Source organism: Phodopus roborovskii, unplaced genomic scaffold (assembly GCF_943737965.1).
Source record: "Phodopus roborovskii unplaced genomic scaffold, PHOROB, whole genome shotgun sequence".
NCBI lineage: Eukaryota > Metazoa > Chordata > Mammalia > Rodentia > Cricetidae > Phodopus > Phodopus roborovskii.
The window spans coordinates 10,436,061-10,452,452 of record NW_026126546.1 but is presented as its reverse complement, the minus strand read 5'-3'; the positions used below and the strand labels follow the sequence as shown (position 1 = coordinate 10,452,452).

At 49.7% G+C, this 16,392-nt stretch overlaps 1 protein-coding gene across 4 annotated transcripts in view; it reads left to right on the top strand.

Annotated features, from left to right (window-relative positions):
- The window catches only part of Osbp2 (oxysterol binding protein 2), a 139,020-nt gene that overhangs the window by 83,190 nt on the left and 39,438 nt on the right, over positions 1 to 16,392 (top strand). The window contains exon 1 of one of the 4 annotated variants that reach the window (XM_051200439.1): positions 3,643 to 3,775. The exons of the other annotated variants lie outside the window; for them this stretch is intronic. Within the exon in view, the coding sequence (XP_051056396.1) occupies positions 3,697 to 3,775 (79 nt within the window). The 5' untranslated portion in view covers positions 3,643 to 3,696. Of the gene's footprint in view, positions 1 to 3,642; positions 3,776 to 16,392 lie in introns of those variants that run through there. 4 annotated transcript variants of the gene reach the window in all.

The window sequence follows — 16,392 nt, the reverse complement described above, 5'->3', positions numbered from 1 at the left end:
ACCCTGACATTATAACTAACAGTTTCCCACTCTTTATCGCCATGTTAATGGCTGTGTAATAGTCCACAGAACTGACACTCATAAATGTGTAGGTCATCCTTCAGTTGTGAGCATTTGACTTTGCCATTGCGTGCTGTGACAGAGAGTGAGGCAATGAAGGTCTCTGCACAGAGCATCTTTTGATTCTCTGGATTCATTTCCCCCCGGGGAAAATCCCAGGGGTTGGGTTATCCAGCTTAGGGCAAAAGCAGCAACACAGCCCTCAATGAGCTATCCTGTCCCTCTGTGGACACACCCCAGAACAGGAGCGCACTGGCTTCCCACGAATCTCAACGGTGACATTGCTAGGTTGTAGATAACTAAATCGTAATATACTTAAAAGAGCTTATCAAGGCTGCTAATTTGTGTTGCTTTATGATCTATCAAGGAGGATATTCTGTAATGTCACTTTAAGTAAAAAAAAAAAATGACGACTAAACAAATGGACAGTCTTCAGGGGCTTATCAATAAAAGGAATATTTAGGCTCCAACAAGCAAAAGACTCTGGTTACTGACCAACAGGAGCCTTGACTGGAGGTTGCCAAGATGCCAGTGTCCTTGGAACCAGCTGGTGGCACTAATCCAACTGTGCCTCCTTTTACTCAAGAGAGCTGGCTTCCAGGCCCAGTTACCCATTGCTGCCCACCAGGCTGGGCCCCCAAGGTGGAGTCTAGAGTCTATCTCTTCTACTGCCCCAGAAGTACAGGGCACCCGGGACAGAAGAGGTCCAGGCACTGTCCTTTACATGAAACAGATTTGAGTGGTACATTCTTCCCCATAATAATGTAAATTCTAGCATAATCAATGACAAATTGAAGAGTTTCCCCCTTAGAAATGTATGCTAATTGCCTAGCAACCCATTCTCATAAATTGCTTTTGATTTAATTCTTTGGCTTTGGCACAAAGTCATTTATTCATTAATGACAATGGCAGTCAGCAGCTATGTATGGCCATTCTTAGAACACTGCTCCTGTAAAGGCTTCATTCTTAAGGCAGCCTCACGGGCCAGGCATGTGCAATGCACCCTGGGTGAGCATAGGCCCTAGCCCTTTTTAATGACCCAGAGGGAAGCACAGTTCCCCAGGGGCAATAGCCTTGAGGGCTGTGCCCAGCTCAGATCAGGATGGTGCTACAGAGCTTGCTTTCACAGGACCCATGCCTTCCTCACCTCTGGGCTATCCACTTGGGGCTGAGGAAGGAATGCAGAGGGAAAAAGGAAGCAATGTGCGCACCAGAAGCACAAACTTGGAGGGACAGCAGTGGAAAGCTGGGGAAGTGGGGGTGGTTTGCCTGGCTCAGCCCGGGGGGGGGGGGGGTCCGTGGTAAGTGACTAAGCCACTTTCAGCAAGGGATTCATTGATCTCATTACTGGGTGAGTCACTCCAGGGCTCATCCAGTGAGTAAGTACCTACCATGTACTGGGTCCCACCGGAGGCTGGGAACAAGAGAAAGCCACCGTCTCTGTCCTCAGGGAGTCCAACCTGTGCAGGAAAGGCCAAGTGAATAAAGTCCCAGTAGAAACTGGCCCCTGAATCTGCAGCTGTAATAGGTCTGCTTAGGTGTAGTTTCCACTCGGTTACAAACATGCTGTGTGAGTTTCTTTTCTTCCAGCATTTTGAATATGTTTTATCTGTGCTGTCTTTGCCTGTGTGAGTATAGATGGCTCTGTGGCATCCAGGAAGCTGATAGCCCCAACATTCCTCTGCAGCTGGGCTCTTGTGTGGCTTCTGTTTTTACAACAGAGGTGACAGGCACAGAGTGTCTTGCTTCTTCCTCTCCTGCTGGAAGCACCTTATTCCTCACACTGGGCTGCAGGGTGGGGGGCATGTTTGTGATTCTCACTGTACCGCCAGGTTGCACCCCAGAATCTTCCCGTTAGTTTCTTGTTTTCTCTTGCCTCTGGCACTGGAATGGACATTGGATACTGTGCACATGCATGAACACACACACATATGCACAGGTGCACATACCAATACATGCACATGAATTTTAGAGCGTGTATATGCACTAGCCTGAGCAATGAAGGAACCTGGTGCAATCAGAGCTTGGTTAGCAGTGTCCTGATGGTGGGTGGGAGTGTGATGCTGGGTCCCTTGACCTTACTGCTTGGTCACCTGTGACCCTTCACCTAACATATCTAGCTACTTGCTCTTCCAGGCTGAACCCTAACCATTCTAGAAGAGCAGAACCTGATAATGTTTTCATGTGGCTTACTGTGTAAAATACTTCTGTAGAAAAGTGGCACAGTGTGAGTATGCACCAATTCATCTATTCATGTGTGTGTAAATGTATGAATGCCTGTGTATATATGTGTGTTCATGTATGCACGTATGTGTGCATGTGCTCTCCCAGGACTTTGAGGTTATTTTCGTTACTACTGCTCTTTCAGAGTGGCTTTAAGTTGGAGTGGTTAGATAGAGATGGTAGGACATGGGCAGGGACACCAGGAATGACTTTGTGTGAGAAGACACACAGGGTTGTACTCTTGTTTTGCTCTTCCTGGCTCAGGGCAGGGACACTGCTTTTTGTCAGATTCTTCCAACTCCCACAATACTCAGAGCACGTGGCTAAATATCCCATATTGGATTGATTCCTGCACACACAAATCCCATAGAAATTGACAATAAACTTAGGCTGGGAGATCCTGTAGTCCTGCTCCTGGAGAAGCTGAGGTGAGTGTTCCAGGCCTCTTAAAAGTAGGAAGATTGGGGACCGTGATAGGACTCCCTTAGTAAATTGTCTGTCGTCATGTGGGTTCATCTGTGGGGATCTTGAGTCTGTCGTAGAACTGGGTCCTTTGGGCAGTTGTGTGGACCGAGTGTAGACTGGGAGCAGCAGAGTGGAAACAGAGTTTTCTGTGATGCCTTCTAAGAGTGTGGTCCCGGGGAGATCGGGGTGATGGAGAACAGTGGGGCCCTGCATTCTATGAGCACAGTGCTCAGGATGTCCAGCCCAGAGATCTTAAGGAAGACCAGTCAAGTATGGCTGAGCTTTCTCAGCTGAGCAACTGGTTTGCATTCACAGAAGTCTGGGCAGAGGCAGATGTCCCCAGATGCTTAGGTCCTGTGGCAGAAGTGCCTAAAGAAGCTGATGTCCCTGGGGCCTCTCCTGTTGCCTTCCTCCCAGAAGGTGGCCAGGTAGCTGCAGGTGGCCGGGCACAGATACCTCTGCTGTGGAAGCGGGGTTAGAAGGTGACGGGTCTCAGCGGTGACCTCAGTTTCCTGGAATCACCATCAGGCTCCATCATTTCCCACGTGCCCCGGCTTCTCAAGGACATCCTTCCTTTTAAATGCTGCAGCTCCCGAGCCTGCTGCTGCAGGGGGCGGCACCTTCGCTCGGATTTTCGCGTGCAGACGTGACGTGGCCGCGGGAAGCCCGCCCCACACCCCGCGCCCCGGAGCTCGCGGGGTCGCACGGCTGCGGCGGCGCAGGCTCCGGGGGAGGAGGCGGGGGGCGGGGGAGGCCGCTTGGCTCGCGCGGCGCCGACGGGGTTAAAGGACCGCGCTCAGGGCTGCCCGGTGCTCCGTGCGACGCGACGCGACGCCGGGACCCACGAGCGCCAGCCACCGCCGCCTCCGCCCTGCGGCCCTCCGAGCTGCACTCCCCGGACCCCGCACCATGTAGCGCCCAGCCGCTCGGAGGCCGCGGGCCGCGGGGATGAAGGGACGCGGCTGCTGGGAGACGGCCTCCGTGCGCTCCTTCTGCAGCTCCGGCTGCCTGAATAAATTTAAGAAGGGTTAGTGCCACCGGCTTCGTGAGGCTGGGCTCCCCTTGCACGCACGCACGCACGCACGCCCCGCGCCGGGCTTTGCGGCAGGACCGGTCCACGCGAGCCTCTGATGTCACTCACTAGCGGCGTGGGGATCGCGGGGAGCCCCGGGGAACCCCTTTCCCCGCACCCCGCCGCCGGAGTACGCTGAGCAATGGCTTGGCTTCGTGCATGGCGAGTTTTTGGGAAAAGGGCTGCGGCTAGAGATGCATGGGGTCGACTAATCTCTGGGGGGGAAAAAAGGAAAGAAATCCAATCCAGCTGTTCATGGAAAGGACAGGGGGTTGGGGAGGGTCAGTCGTTACCGGCCTGCAACATTTAGCTCATTTCTTCCCCAGTGGACCTGAGGGCCTCACTACACCATGGCCTTCAGGAGCTCGTGTGGAGTGCTGGCAAAACTGTAGCGCCATCCACAGGGCCTAGTCCTCAAGTCACCATAGCTCACTGATCGCCACCCTGGAGTGGCCATCTGGGTCAGAGAGTGCTCCTGTCCTAAGGTGATCCCGACTAACTGCCCCAGTGTGCCCGCAGAAGCCTTCGGTTGTTCAGATTTTGCAGTGAAGGGAAACCAAGCTCCTGCAACCTTTCGTCCCCCTAGTCTCTCGCCTGCCATTTTTGATGCTCGAAACCCTTTTTGGAGACTTGGAGTGAAACTTGCTGTTTACCTTGATGAGTATTTATCTCTAATGTCAGTTCATTGGGGGAATCAGGATTCTTTAACCCTAACAGACACAGAGGCAGTTAACTTCACTTAACATGCCTTGATTAGAAACAGTTTTTCGCCATGAACACCCCTTGGCCTGTAGTAAACCTTGTGATTAATTTTCCTTGTTGACTGGCTATGGCAATGGCTTCATGGGGTCTGGGTAGCTCCTGCATTCCCCAGAGCTTCAGGACACCAAGACTCAATTTGGAAGTCATGGAGAGTATGGATTTTAGAAGGTACAGTTGAGTCCCCTCACAGGAATGCATTCTGTTCAATGTATGTCTTCTGCTCGTAACAGATTGGTTTTAATCTCCAGTGTTTACTTCAGATATAAACTTTATGCATATGCAAAGTTAAATGATGATTCTGTTATTGATTTAGATGGATTTATTCAGGGGTGAGTTTTTGGAGTCAGTAAAAAAGAAAATACACATCAGATGTTAAGTTGCTTTTCTTTCTTTGCCCATAAAGCTGTTGCTCTCTGCTTGGTTGTATAGAAACCCATACCTTTGTGATGGAATTACAGGCATGGGTACAGCAGTGTCTGAGTGACCTCTGACTGGCAGGCCCCTTAGGTCCAGTTCCCATGTTCCCTTACATGTCAAGATCATGCCAGGAGTAAGGGCACTCAGGTTGTATACGACGTACTCAGTGTTTAGAATCGGGCCTGGAATAGAACTTACAGCTTCAGCAGGAGACCCTGTGGTCACTGTCATAGTCAAGAGCAGGCAGATCTCAGCCTCCTGGAATCCCTTGGGGCCAGCAGAGTTGTCCCCGAGCTGCTCTCTTTGGGAAGGTGGGCTTTGGATGGCCTGACTAGAACTTTCAGGACAAGCTGGCAACCTCTCATTTTTAACACTGACCATGCCTGCTAAAGGGGGAGAAAAAACGAGGGAGGCCCAGGCTGACAGTGTCCTGGTTAGCTTCAGCTATGGGTAATTGGTTCTTCTCTGTGCATGGAGAGACCTCCAGGCCACCTCCCAGAGCCTGGGCTCCTCAGCTCAGACAACATCAAAGGTTCCTAGACTAGTTCTTCCTTGAAGACAGGTTCCAGTGAGATTTGTGTCACACACCTCAGTTTACTTTAGTCAAGCTAGAGAGGGACCTGGGTTTGCTGCCTGCCTGGAAGACCGGGAGCTGTGATCTGGCCTGTGAGTGGCTCATCCACACAACTTTCGGGCTTGGGGAATCAAGTTCCATGGCAGCTACTCTGGAACTCGTATCATGGGCCAGGAGGCCTAGGCTCTCCTCTACTGCCAGGTCACATGCCCCTGAGACTGTTTGTGTCATCTACAGCAGCCAATTCCTGACCCCACCAAGAGTGGCATGATCGGGGCTCCAGAAGGGTGGTCTCCAGCTCAGCTCCAGTCCTAAGCACATGGGGAGCAGCCCCCAGGACCTGCAGCTGGCTTCCTAGCTGGCTCTTTCAGTCCTTGCTTCCCTCATTTAAAAGACTGGGACATTAAACATACCTTCCCAGGGCCAGCCAGGAAGTCAGTCTAATTTCAGTTCCTAGAACCCATGATGAGAGGAGAGAGTCAATTCCCCTAAGTTGTCCTTTGACCTACACACACACACACACACACACACACACACACACACTGTATGTGCACACACAAATAAGTGTTGGTTGTATTTTAATCTCTACCTAGCAGTGAGATTAAGATGATACATTGTGTATTTTGTGTAATCTATTTCTGTATTTCAGACAGAACCTAAGGAGCCACAAAGGGGAAAGGCCCACGTAGGGACTTGGGAAGCTCCATTCATCCCTGGTGTTACCTAGCCAGACCCACTCTGTACACTATGCAGCATGTCAGTTTCTGGAAACTAGGAGTCTTGCAAAAGAAAGCTCATTTAAGGCAACCATGGGTGGGGTGGGAGAGCAAACCTACATTTGTCTTCTGAGGAAGGGCTCAGGCAAACACGAGCTGAAGCGTGGATCTGTGATGGTGATGAATGAACTAAGGGCATGTAGAGCTGATGACATCAGGCCTGTTCAGCTGTTTGTCCTCACAACAGGCTTGAGAACGGTGTGACTGAGTTACAACAAATTGAAAGAAAGAACCTCCATGTTTTAAGTAAGTTTACAGTTTTGTGTTGAGCCATATTCACAGGTGGTTATCAGGCTGCAGGCTATAGTTAAATACACCTGAGAGGGAGATTAGGCAGCTCCAGGTTCAGCAGAACAGCCTTCTGCCTTTGTGTATATGTGTGTGTGTGTGTATGTGTGTGTGTGTGTCTGTCTGTCTGTCTCTGTGTCTGTGTTAGACTACTCATCTCTTTTACTGTAATGCAAATCTGGAAGACCACAGTGCAGGAGCTTGAGCCCAGTGTAATGTGTTTCCATAGGCCAGGCCAGGTGGCCTTGAGCAGGGCAGAGTGATGTGTCGCCAACACAGGAAGAGGCTGGGGTAATAGCAGCTGGTACAGGCCAGGGAGGGTGGATGTCATCGCTCAGGCTCCCAGCAGACTTGGTGACGGTGACGAGGCTTCCTGGAGGCTGTGTGACTGTGAGGTGAGTGCAGGACAACTTGGATGCTCTAAAAGCCCCTTGTGCTTGTGCTTTTGAGACAGGTGTTCACTGTGTGGTCCAGGCTGGCCTCAAACTCACAATCTTTCTGCCTGTGCCTCCCCTGTAATACTGAGGTTACAGATGTGTGCCGCTGTGCACAGCCTAGGCTTTGCTGTGGTTTCTGTCTTGTTTTGGAACACGCCTGCCACCACCCCCGTTATCTTTGAGGACTAGACCAGGAACCATCCTCAGAGAAGGAGTCCCCCAGAACACCAGAGAGGTGATGTAGGATATAGGGCCCTTCAGAAAGACTTAGGGATAGCATCAAAGGGCTTGCTCTGACATGTCACATGAGCTCCTATAAGGCCTGAAACAAGGGGCCTGGCTCTGTTCCAGATGCTTTTGTTCTTACTCTGGGTCCCTGCTGGCTCGAGGGAGCTGCCCCAGTGCAGGAACCAAGTCACCAGGGAGCTATCATGGCACCGCCTCTTATTTTGTGGTGGTACTTTGGCAAGTGGCTGTGCTAGAGGGCAGGAGAGGGGGATGGAAAAAGAGAGGGAAAGGAAAGAGAAAGGGGGAGGGAGGGAGAGTCACAGAGGACTTGTGGTGGAAGTAACCCTTCCTGTTACAGGATACAGGAGATGATACAGATGGGAATAGGGACAGGAGAGGGGTCAGGAGGCCAGAGGGAAGTCTCAGAGCCTTGTGACAGGCGGGAAGGGGGAGGGATGGGCAGAAAGGACAAGCAGGTAGATGGGGGCTATGACACCAGGCCTTGTGAGGTGACAGCTGGGAATGAAGGCAGAGGCGTGGCATCTCTGGAGGTGACCTGTGTCACCACAGGGCTGTCCTTGTTAAAGGTCCCCCCTGAACTCGGTGGTCACTATTGCTCAGTGTGGTCCACGGGAAGGGGAACCTATGCAGTCATATGTACCTGCTCATGTGAGGATGCGCACATGAGGATGCTGGTGGATTTTAGGCTCTCGAGTGATCTTAAATGTAGTCAGGGAGCAGTGGTTCCCTGCCGTCATATACACAAAGGACAAAGGTGGTTTAGAGACAGCAGTCTGACTAGGTTACCTGTGGCTGCATGTGGTGTAAGTTCTGTACAGAAGGTGCCATAGTAAAGGTCACACCGGTTTCCTCGTATGGGAGGAAAATGAAGCCACCACAGAGCTTGGAAGGAGAACCGTGGTGCCCTTGGTGTTTATGTTTTGTTGCTGTGACTAAACAAGGAGTGTGGCTTTGTTTGGACTCAGCTTCAGCACACAATTGGCTGATGTCATTTCTGGGCCTGATGAGCAGAATACCAAGGTAGAAGGGCTTGGGTGTTGGTGGCAGAGTTGGGGAGCAGAGAGAGGAGGGTTCGGCCTCTTGCTCTGACTGCTCTCACAAATCCCTCCACTGGCAGCCAGGCCCTCCAGTGTGAGCCTTTGGAAGACGTGCTTAGTTTTAGACCATAACCTCCATAAGAGAGCCAGTTAACAAGGCAAGCAGGAGGGCCATTGGCATTATCGTTTTACAGACATGGTAACAGGCTCCAGGAGGAAAGCAACTGTCCCAAGACCACAAGGGCAGAAGTAGGATGGGTGCTTGCATGCCAAAGGGGGGTGGCGAGGGACGGGCCTGGTCCCAGGTGGAAGCCGCAAGGCATGGAGCTCATTGTTTTCTGGGGCAGGACCTCAGTGCCCGGAGAAGGCAGCAGGTGACTTGTGGGGGAATCCCTGACAGGTGAGAAAGGCTAAATGCAAGGGATGTTTAGAGGATTGTGATGCTTCAGGGGTGGGGAGTGACGGGGGGGGGGGATCAGAGTGTGCTATCTTTTGCATATACCAGAAAATCTTGTTATTCTCTGAGTACCAAAGCTGTGTGGGACACACTGACCGTAGCCAGGTGACTGGAGTCCAGCTCAGAGGGTCCCTATTCACCTCATCACAAGCCAGGTTCATTCTGACCCTCCTGCACTGCACCGCACCGCCCCCCCCCCCAGTAAAGAGCATAGGCCTGAACAGGGCCCTGAGGCCAAACTTGGAGCTCAGAGGGTGTAGCTGGTCATCAAGTGGACAAGTTTCAAGAATACTCAGGGAGGCAAACACACAAGCCGAGAAAGGCATCGCCGGGGACCCCATGACAAGGGCTCTCTGGGAAGGGTATGCCCAGTGCGGGAGCAGAGGACAGGTGCTGAAGAGGCTGCCAGCCCTGCATATTGTGAGCATGATTGGGTGGGAGAGCAGAGCACTGTTAGCAGAGACCAGCAGAGCAGGCGGCCCTCACCCTCATTGCCACACTCACGCTGGTGGCAGCTCTGTGCCCTCCTTGGGGTCAAGCAACCTGAGGTGCTGGCTTGTGAGGGAAGGCTCCGGGATCATAGAGGGGAAATTGTAACCCTGCCAGACAAAAGGACCGTGGCCCAGTACTCTGTGAACAGGGGCAATGGAGCTTTGACAGGCATCAGGCTTCCCGGTCTGGAGTCTGTTTTGGTGAGTGGTCCTCAAGAGTCTAGGGGATGCAGTGTGCTCCCTGGGAGCAGGTTCTTTTGGTGCTCAGGGGCTGCAGGGGGCCCACTTGGAGCCTTGACAGATTCCTCAAGACCCCTTCTTTCCAAGATCCTAAGATAGTTATATTATTTTGCCAGGGGAAAAAATACTTTTTTCTTGCAATTATTGGACATGTGTTACAATAAAATGAATCTATAGTATCTACTGTGCTTGGCCCCCTCTCCTCTAGAATTATGCAGTATACCACTTGTTCAAACCATATGTAACAGCCCTGTCAATAACACTTATCAACAGTTACCAGAGTCAGTGTTCAGCTGACCTTCAGAATAAATACCATGATCTCTTCTAAGTAAAAGAGAGGGCCACCCAGGTGCCAAGCCAAAAAGATGACCCCATAAGGGCCCAGATATATGCCAGACTTATAGCAGGGCTCACAAGAGCCCTGTGAGACCAAATAGGGAGGCATCAGGGTGGCCAGGATTGAGAAGAATACAGCCTAAGCTGGCCTCTTATGTTACACAAAGTTGAGCTTGAGCTCAGACACCCCCTCCCCCCAACTTGGAGCAAAATTCTGACCTCTTCCCTACACTCATTGCCCATGTAGGCATGATTCATTCTCCAGTCCCGGTTTTTCTGTAAAGTGCCAGTCGGCCCACACTAGCAATGCATGCGGTCAAATAGATGACCACTATGAATAAGGATGAAGCCAGCGGCCTCAGAGGCTGCTAAAGATAAATTTCATTTTATGCCCCTTTTCTCTGACAAGCATGAAGAAACAGTAGCTACCAAGACAGAAGGGAGCTGAGGACTTGAGTTTGGCACCCCACCTGGACAGTACCCTAAGGGCTACTATTGTGTTTCATGGGAAGTGAGAGAAATAACTTGGTGCTATGCCTGGTGTGGTTTTACGTGGGAAGTGACACTATGGGACCTAGGGTACCATGTCCACACTGGATCCCTTGGCGACTTTTCATTTGCTTGGAGATCCCCAAGCTTTCTTCCCAGCTCCTCCAGCTCACATACTTTGTTCTTTGCCAGACTCTTGAGGTCTAGCAGGGCCACTCCCCTGTCCCTGGACAGCCATAACTTTTAAGGCTGCTGTTAGGACAGCAGTCCCAGTTGCTTAAGGTCACAGAGTGACTTTCTATGGCACTGTGACAGTTCAGGATGCTCTTGCAAGGTCCCTATTTCTGGTTTGTTTTTTTCCTCTGTGTGAACATCTTTTTTGCATCATTTCCCCTGGCCACGTATCTTAAGCAGCTTTTCCCACACGACTGCAGTCTTGATTGCATCAAATGTCTACGGAATGATTTTCCTCCTGTTAGGCATTTGTGCTCTGCTCAGATCGTCAGCTCAGCCAAACTGCTGCCTGAGCATCTTTGGCATCTAAGGGTTCTTCATTTGTGTGTATTTCTGGGACACATTCCCAGGAGTGGGATGGCTGCATACAAGGGTGTGAACATTCCTCTGGTGTCGAAGTCCTCCTTGGCTCATTCATGATGCTCATGGCTGATGCCCCATCTTCTACTGCATGTGTTCTGAAAGGATGCTGAAGCAGGGGCAAGTGGGTGGGTGTATGTGTGTGCAGGTGCACATGTGGACCCCAGAGGTTGATGCCTGGGTGCCTTCCCCCATCACCTTCACCTCTCCCTGACCCTGGAGCTCACTGATTCAGCTAGGCTGGCCGCCAGCAAGTCCCCAGGACCTGCCTGTTGCTACCCTTCCCCACCTGGCCCCCTGAATGCGATCACACCTGGTTTTACATAGATGCTGAGATGCAAACTCAGGGCCTCATGTTTGCACAGCAAGCATGCTAACCACTGAGCCATCTCCCCAGCCCCTCATTTTACTTTTGAGACACGGTCTCCCTATAGAGCCCATGGTGGCCTGGAACTCAGGATCCCCTTGCTCCAGCCTCTAGAGTGCTAGGCTCATAGGCATATGCCCTTTATAGCCTGCATGCCCCTTGTTAAGACTTTGAGTTTAATTAACAAAGGATTAGGTGGTAGTCCAGTGGCAGAGAACTTGGTAAGCATGTATGAAGTTCTGGGATCGATTCCTAGCAATAGAATAAAACAGAACAGAGGTTGACTTGGCCTTACTAGTTGGTCATCTGTGGTCCCCAACCCTGGCTTGGCAGCTGCCTTTTCTCCCACCTTCCTGGAAACCCAACAGGAAGGACCAGACACAGAGCTGGCTTATGCAGATGAAGTTTCTTCACTAAGATGCTGGCTCACTCTTTTGAGGAACTGGGATTCAGGGAAGTGGTTCCCGGATCTCTCACCTCCCAGCAACCCCTGCTGCATAACTTGTGGGACCCATACAAAATTAAAGACAGTGACAACTGAAAACTGATCCAGGCATTAGTCCAGCTCTGTGAATGGCAGCCCTGTGGATGGCCCATTCATGTGGGCTTATGGAGAGCCAGCCCATGACATAGCCTAGTTGGAAGTGGCCAACTGGACCACACGCCTTCTTTGTAGTCAGAGTTTCTGTTCCACCTGGTCCCACAGCCACTTTGCCCCAAATAAACACACAGAGTCTTGCATTATTTATAAACTGTTTGGCCGATGGCTCAGGCTTCTTATTAGCTAGCTCTCTTTTAACTATTAACCCATTGCTATTACTCTATGTGTTTCCAAATGGCCTTGTCTTAGCGGAGAATGCCGGCATCCAATCTTCCCAACAGCTACATGGTGTCCCTCTCTCTCAGCTTCTCCTTGCCTGCACTTCCTGCCTAGGTACTGGCCAAACAGTTGTTATTCATCAACCGATAAGAGAAACTTGTATACAGAACATCCCCATCACTTCTCTTTAGCTTTCTCAAGGCCACTCCTCATGCAGAGATCAACCTGAGCGGGGTTGTGCATCTCTGCCGCACAGTGGCCAGCACGCACAGGGACCCCTGTCCTCCAGGGCCCGGCACCCTCCTCAGTTACTTCTGTACCTGCTTTGACCTTACCCTGCGAGCGTGCTGGTGGCCATCTTGCCCTTCTGTCCATCTTCACCTGCTTTGGCCAAGCAGGACAAGGGATCAAAAGCAACTTGCCTGGGACATTCTAGACACCTTTCCCCCAGTAATACTGGTCCTTTGCCCCACTTCACCCATTTGTTCCCATCTCCTCTCCCCCTGCCAGGACAAGGGCCATTTGCTGCTTGTACTGATGAATGGTGGCTTTGGGGACTTCTTCTGTCTGTTCTCTCTTCCCACACTGACCAGGCTCCTCCCAGGCAGCAGAGGCCACGGTTGGGGATAAATTTCCTAGGACCTGTGAAACAAGGTGGCATTCTGGTTGCATTCAGTGGGTTACCATGAGGGTAAGGGAGTTGGAGGCCTAGCCCAGCAGCACTATCGAGGATCCCTGGGGCCTCCCATGAATTGCAGAGCTTGGAACTTTCTTCAGTGGCTCTGGCTTGCCTTTGCTCTTCCTCTCAGGGGAAATGTGGTCCCATGCTTCATATTTCCCTCACATTTTCAGTGTTTGGGATAGGAAGGCATTGATGTGCGAGTTTTCATTAGATTTGAGATGGGTTTGGCTTCCTACATAAAGGATCATCACGTAGCCATAAAATCCCAGCCCATCCTAAATTACTGCCACTGGCTGAGATTTTTTTTTTTCTTGATTGCCAATCTAATGCATATTCAATATAGAAAATTTAGTCGAGGGCTGGGAAGATGGCTCAGCAAGAAAACTGTTTCTCACACAAGTGTGAAGCCCGGAGTTCAGTTACCCAGCACCCATGTCAGTGATGAGCAGCTGTGGTGATCTCAGTATCTGGGAAGCAGAGGCAAGGGCACCCCCAGGACAACCTTACTAGATAAAGGAGCCAAGTGGGTCAGCTCCAGTTCAGTGATCAAGGAAGACATGGCAGCAACCTCTGGCCTCCACACATGTACATGAATGCACCTGCGTGTGTGTGTGTGTGTGTGTGTGTGTGTGTGTGTGTGTGTGCTGGCTGCCTCACCCTGACACCTCACGTGATGGCCTCTTTTGTGAGGTAGGGTCTCGCAGTGTGGCCCAGGCTGGCATCAAATTTGGGGTGATTCTCCTGCCTTGGCCTCCCAGGTGCTAGTATTGCAGTGCCACACACAGCTTTTGCCAGCCTCTTGATCTCTGTCCATGAGCTGGTTTGAGCCCCCCCCCCCCCCCCCCCCCCCGTTTTGCAGCTGTGGAGCTAAACTATGCAGACACAGTTTGCAAACCACTCCCATAATAAAGGGACTGGCACCCTGCTGCTAATCTCACTGTGAATCCTGCACAGAATTAAATAGCACTTTTTCAAATGACTTGTTTTTAAATTTTATGTGCATTGGTGTTTTGCCTGCCTGTGTGTCTGAGTAAGTGTGCCCGATCCTCTGCAACTGGAGTTACAGACAGTTGTGAAATGTCATGTGGGTGCTGTGATTGAACCCAGGTCCTCTGGAAGAGCAGCAGTTTAATTGCTGAGCTGAAATTGATGAACAGCAAGACGGCTCGGCTCGGTGGATAAAGGTGCTGGCTGCCAGGCCTGATGGTCTGAGTGCAGTCCCCCAATAAATGACTTCTGTAAGCTGTCCTCTGGCTACCACACACACATCCACTTGCATGTGTGCACACACGAACACAGATGAGTAGATGTAAGGAATTTTTAAAGGATTGGGAGAGGCAGCTCGATGTTGAATAGATTGAAGAGTTTTGGTTTGTTTTTTCATCTATTTGTTAGTCTCTTGTAGAACTGTGACTACTTTTGTCTGGTGGTAACCTGAGCTGCATAGCTGTAGTTACTATAGTTGGAAAATATACTTTCTGTGAGGGATAGCCATCTCTTATCTGCACACACCCCACGTATTTATCATGGAAATCTTCAGACACAGAAAAACTGAAGTGCTTGTATTGCCAGCATCTGTAAACCCATCACCTGCACTTTTAAACAGGCATTTTAATAAGCTGTTTCATAGTTATTGAGTTATAATCCATATGCCACAAGGATCTGTGCAATTCAGTGGGTTTTTTAAAAAAACATTTACAGGATTACACAGCCATCGCCATAGTCCAACTGTAGAATGTCTTTGCCTCTCCTGAAAAAGCCATACATTAATGGCCTCTCTCCACCTCTAACCCTCAGCAACTTCCAGGCTATTTTGGATACTTCCTCTACGTGGAATCTTTTCTGCTTGTCTTGTTTAATTTAGTGTGATGTCTTCTAGGTTCATCCATGTTGCAGCAGGTAGCAGGGCCATACTTTGTATTGTCATATATTGTTATGTGAATATACAACATTGTGTGTTTATCCAATAATCAATTGATGGTTGTAGACACAAAAGTTTCTATGTGAAGAGTTTTTATTTTTATTGGGTAAACCTTGAGTAATACGACTCTGCTGCTGGTTCATAGTTTAATTGGTGGACAGTTTACCACTCTAATGGCTGTGAGAACCTGGGAAAATGGAGTCAATAAATGAGGCAGACTAAAGTCTCACGCAATAGCCAACTTTGCTCAGAGCATCAGGTGATTTATACTCCGAGGGTTAAGTGGAATCCCATGAGTAAGGTGTCCAATCACAAGGACAAGTCACATGCAGCAGAAACACGTTTTCCCATAGAGGCACGCGAATAACAACAGCTGAAGCAAACTCACTCCTATCTCCAAGGACAGTTGTGTGTTCTGAGGAAACGGAAATCACAGGACTCTCGTTTTCTTGGAGTCTTCTCCCAAGCACTCAGAATTCTCTCACGATTCCATTCTCGGACTGTGTCCTGACAATGAATTACCAAAGTATCTGTAATAGTGACTGCACAGTTTCACGTGACCACAAGTAATGTATTGGTGTCACGGTGCCTCCATACCCTTGCTGACATTAGTGATTTCCCAAACTATCCCTTCCAGTGGTGCGGCATCCCAATGTGATGGTTCTCCAGGGATAAACTCTTTCCTTGTACTTATTGGACTTTGGATATCTTTGAGAAATCTTTGTTCAAATCCTTCGCCTGTTATTTTTGTTTGTGCCTGTTTGTCCTTTTTCTGTTACATGAGTTGTTCATATGTTGTGGGTGCAAATCCTTTATAAGAATTCTAAATGTTTGCTTCCATCATGTGGTGGGGGCTCTCTCCACTGTCTTGGTTTCCTTTGATAGTGTCCAGCTTCGGGGTCTGCTTTTGGTGCAACATCTAAGAATTTGTCTTGCCTATTTGTCTAATCCCAATTCAGTCTGTGTGACTTTCTTCTGAGAACTTTATAGATGGAATTCTGAATCTTAGATTGCTGGGTCCTGTTAACTGTATTGTGAGAGGCGGGAGTCGGGTGTCCAGCTTTATTCTAGTGCATTCTGTCCTAGAAACATTGCCTCAAAGAATTTTTTTCTCCTGTTTGACTGTCTTTGTGCCCATGCTAGAAATCAGCTGACTATAGGAGTCGGACTTATGCCCGTATCTCCAGTTCTGTCCATAGAGCTGCATGACTATCTTATACCCTATGACCACACTGTCAGTGGTATTCTTCATTTTAATGGCTGATTTATCAGACTTTACGGATAACACTTTATGATTCTGCTTGGAGATTCCAGATATTTTTCCTGTATTTCCTCATAATGTTTTTGTTTGTTCAAGACAGGGTTTCTCTGAAGCTTTAGGGCCTGCTCATAAAACATTTTAAAAGGTTCACTCTGACATCTTTATTGCATCTGACATACTTTTTTGTTTTTTGGGTTTTTTTGGGGGGGTTGTTTTGTTTTTTGCAGAGGATGTAAAGTTTCTTTTACTAAGGATGCAAAATGCATAGCTGATTTCTGTCAGCCCAGCAGTGTTTATTGAATGTTTCCTCCCCCGCTGCCCTGCAAATCTGCTATTGGAGCCTGTTTTGGAATATAATAATATAGTGCATGTCT